This window comes from Cyprinodon variegatus, unplaced genomic scaffold (assembly GCF_000732505.1).
Source record: "Cyprinodon variegatus isolate N-32 unplaced genomic scaffold, C_variegatus-1.0 Scaffold994, whole genome shotgun sequence".
In the NCBI taxonomy this organism is placed as follows: domain Eukaryota; kingdom Metazoa; phylum Chordata; class Actinopteri; order Cyprinodontiformes; family Cyprinodontidae; genus Cyprinodon; species Cyprinodon variegatus.
In genome coordinates, this window is record NW_015151447.1 from 247504 (window position 1) to 250974 (window position 3471).

A 3471-nucleotide genomic window follows, 5' to 3' on the forward strand; every position below is an offset into this window, starting at 1 on the left:
TAACCTGCAGGATTAAAGCTCAGGTTAGAATCAGGAAGCATCGCCGCCGCGCTAACCTGCAGGATTAAAGCTCAGGTTAGAATCAGGAAGCATCGCCGCCGCGCTGCAGACTCTCCTCCTACTGGAGAGGAAAACATCCGCTAACGGATCCCAGGACCTTAAATGCTAACAGTCCTTCATAATATAGAATAATAAACCCATATGAAAATAAAGCTGCAACATTTTTACGCTTTTCAGGCCGATTCTCCAGTCGTGCGAGAATCTTTCCATCGCGCCGCCTTTCAGCCTGATGGTGCATCGTGTAGCATACGGGGTAACGGTCTGGTTATCCTCCCCCAGCAGTCTGTCGCAGATATTTTTGATTTCTGTCCAATATATTGAAGCGTGGTCTGCGCTGTTATTCCACAGCACAACGCCAGAGGGCAAAGTTTTAACAACTTCTATCAGTCTTTTCTGAACATTTCAAAAGTGTTCAACCGAATGAAAACACAAACAGTCAGTGACGTACTCCAAGGTGTTGATAAGAGCAAACATTAGCATGAACCAGCAGAGATCTCGCGTAGCGCTCCTTTCACACCTGAACAAACCAACTGGTCCGACTTTTTAATCTCCATTCCGATGTTTTTCCATGAATCACTGACTGCGTATAGAGAGGCTCCGACTAGGCAGGCTGAGCAGATCTATTCAGATTATTTCTGTCTCTGTGCTTTACACACATTAAAAAACGTTCCCACTTGGACAGATCATGCAAAGTTAAGCTAAAAATTATAAAATGAAAATCATTGGTGCATTCTATAAAGCAAAGCTCTACTTAAGTCTGTGCGGCATCTAGAACCAGAACAGATAGAGAATGTTCATCTATTAAAAACATAATGAGATCTACGTCTAAAGACGTTTTTGCTCCAGTCTGTCCTGCTCACTATAAACGCGATGTGCGACTCCAAACTGACTCCTTCCCCGTCAGATTAACAGATTTTATTTGGGATTTTCCTCCAAAGCGGATGTGTGATCTATCTCTATAGTTCTGCTGCTATAGGCTTAGACTGCTGGAGGACATAGGGACCCCTTTTTCACAATTCTGCTTCATTCTATCTCTATTCTCCCACTCTGCAGAATCTGTTAGTTCAATCTCTAACGTTCTGCTCTCTCTGCTTTTTCTCATAGTAGCTTCATCTGGTCTGTTCCTGTTTGGCTGTGACTCCATCCTGGAGAGAAATATCAGCTGTGCTGCTGCCATCAACACCTTTGTTTCTAGATGTTGGAGCTTGGCCTGTTTTCCAGTGTAGTCCTGTTTCTCTGACTGTGACTAACTGGATGTGCTCTCTTCATCCTCTGACATGGGAGCTGGCTGAATTGGAGCTATAGAAATATAATGAATAGAACTGAAAACAGGCCATCTTGGAGCTCCAGAGAGTAGAAGTTTTTTCTTTGTGGTTCATGAATCCTCCTAATTAAATATGTAGCAAACATCAAAGGTTAGAAACAAACATCGCCATAAGTAATAACTTCCTGGTTTTACTGTTAAAGCCTCATAAATGCAAACTTCACACAGATGCAAAGATCGTGGCGTTCTAAAGTCAAAGCGTTCTCCGATTAGACGCTGGTAAAGCTGCTGGCAGGTGGCCGCCGCATCACACGGCGAGCGGCGGCTCTGCAGCCAGACTGAGCGTCATGCAAAGAGGAGCGGCCCTCACCTTTAGCTCCTCCTCCAGCTCTGCCATGCGCCGCTCCAACATCCTCCGGTCCTGGCGTCCGAAAACACCGTAAGGAGAGGGGGAGGGGCAACCGGGGGGAGGGGGGGGGAGAAGGAAGACAGAAGTTGAGTGAAAACAAGTGAGGAAGTGGTTGAAGTGGAGGCAGAGGAGTGTGAGACGGCTGTGGTGGCGCAGTGAGGCAACCAAAACTAAAACCAGGCAACACTGAGGGAGGGGGGCGGGGGGTTACCTTCCTCTCTAGCTCCAGCAGCGCTGAGCAGTCGGTCAGGCGCTCTTGTCTCTGTTGGGGAAAGAAGCGGCTTCATAAATAAGAGCTGCAGGTTTGAAAGCAGGAAAAGCTGCAGCTCTTCATCACCTGCGCCGCCTTCTCCACCTCCAGCCGAGTCTGGCTGATGATCCTCTGGGTGTCCTGCAGCTGCGCCTGGAGCTGACTGTTTTCCCTCGACACCTCCTCAAACAGCTGCCACGCACACATCCATTAATGAGTCAGATATCAGCACATGGCCTCATGGCCACCTCCTGCTGCTCACCTTTTTATAATCTTTAGCCTCTGATCCCTCTCTCTGGGCGCGGCTGTTATACAAGCTGTCCAACCTTGAACTGGCGTCTTTGTCTTTCTGCACAGAGGGAGAAAATGTCAATACAGCTGCTGGTTGAGTGGAGCGCTCTTTGATGACACACATGAAGGGCAACCTGTGGATCCGGCCCACTCCCTGAGAACTCCTCCTCTGCGGCGGGCTGGACGTCTTCGCCCTGCAGGAGATCAACAGGTTTTGTAGCCGCTGCAGGTTTTTAGTTTGTGGTTTAGAGGAGGATGGTTACCTCTCCGCTCCGCTGCGCCTTCCTCCTGGCCCGAGCCTGACGCCTCTCCCTGCGCTCTCTGTCCCATCTTTCAGTCTCGCTCTCTCCTGTAATGGACTCAACATCTGAGCAGAACCACACAGAAACAAAACAAAAATATTCAGATTAATTAACCCTTCATAGGGGAAGTTACCACTTTTCATCATTAGCATCATTGTCTCCCTTTTATCTCCTCTTTCTTTCATCTTTTCTCATTTTTCCTGGTTTTCCTTTCCTGTTCTACTTCCATTGCAGCGTCCATTTAATCTGTAAAACTCCCTGCATGATTTATAATAAAGTTATTTATATGCATTAATCCAGTGGAACACTATGGCGATAGCCGTACTGCTCCACTGGAGAAAGGAAAATCTGTTGGGTTCTTTTTGACATCAAGACAATTATTAATTAATTATTCTTATTGCCACATTGTCAAACAGGACACTGTTAAAAAACAACAACAAATGGACCCCCCCTCAAGTTGGAAAAAAAAGTCAATAAAAAAGCTAATTGAAAAGTAAAAAAATGAAAGTTTAAAATTGAATCTGAGTGTTAAATGTTTAAAGCTATGCGTAATTATTGCTTTCAGAAAAACTGCGGTTAAATACAATAGATACATTTTTTGAAATAGTTGAAAAACCTGCGTTGTTTCTTGGTTTACGGTGTAAAATCAGATTAAAATGATTAGAAGTTTGGGAATGTGCAGACGCTAACCTTTCCTTTCAGATGCCTCGGGGCGAGCCGAGCCGGCAGGCTGCGTCAGACCCAGCAGGTCGGACTTCTGCAGGCTGGCTATACGAGATCTCCAGCTGACTTCCTGCAAAGCAACAACTTTTCGCTCTGCATCATAACAAAAACATGATCCGCCCCACAGAACAGGCTCCTAAGTATTTGATAGGTCCTTTACCCCTTCGTCTGC

The 3471-nt window shown here is 46.2% G+C and overlaps 1 protein-coding gene across 1 annotated transcript in view; it reads right to left on the reverse strand.

The window, feature by feature from the left end:
* Nucleotides 1-1311: 1311 nt before the first annotated feature.
* LOC107100633 (protein phosphatase 1 regulatory subunit 12A-like) overlaps nt 1312-3471 on the reverse strand; it is a 4061-nt gene continuing 1901 nt past the window's right edge. Inside the window, exons 3-10 of the mRNA XM_015399205.1 lie at nt 3460-3467; nt 3267-3369; nt 2538-2641; nt 2409-2468; nt 2246-2332; nt 2071-2175; nt 1945-1995; nt 1312-1745 (exon numbers count right to left, since the gene is read on the reverse strand). Of these exons, the coding sequence (XP_015254691.1) occupies nt 1632-1745; nt 1945-1995; nt 2071-2175; nt 2246-2332; nt 2409-2468; nt 2538-2641; nt 3267-3369; nt 3460-3467 (632 nt within the window). The 3' untranslated portion in view covers nt 1312-1631. The remainder of the gene's footprint in view (nt 1746-1944; nt 1996-2070; nt 2176-2245; nt 2333-2408; nt 2469-2537; nt 2642-3266; nt 3370-3459; nt 3468-3471) is intronic.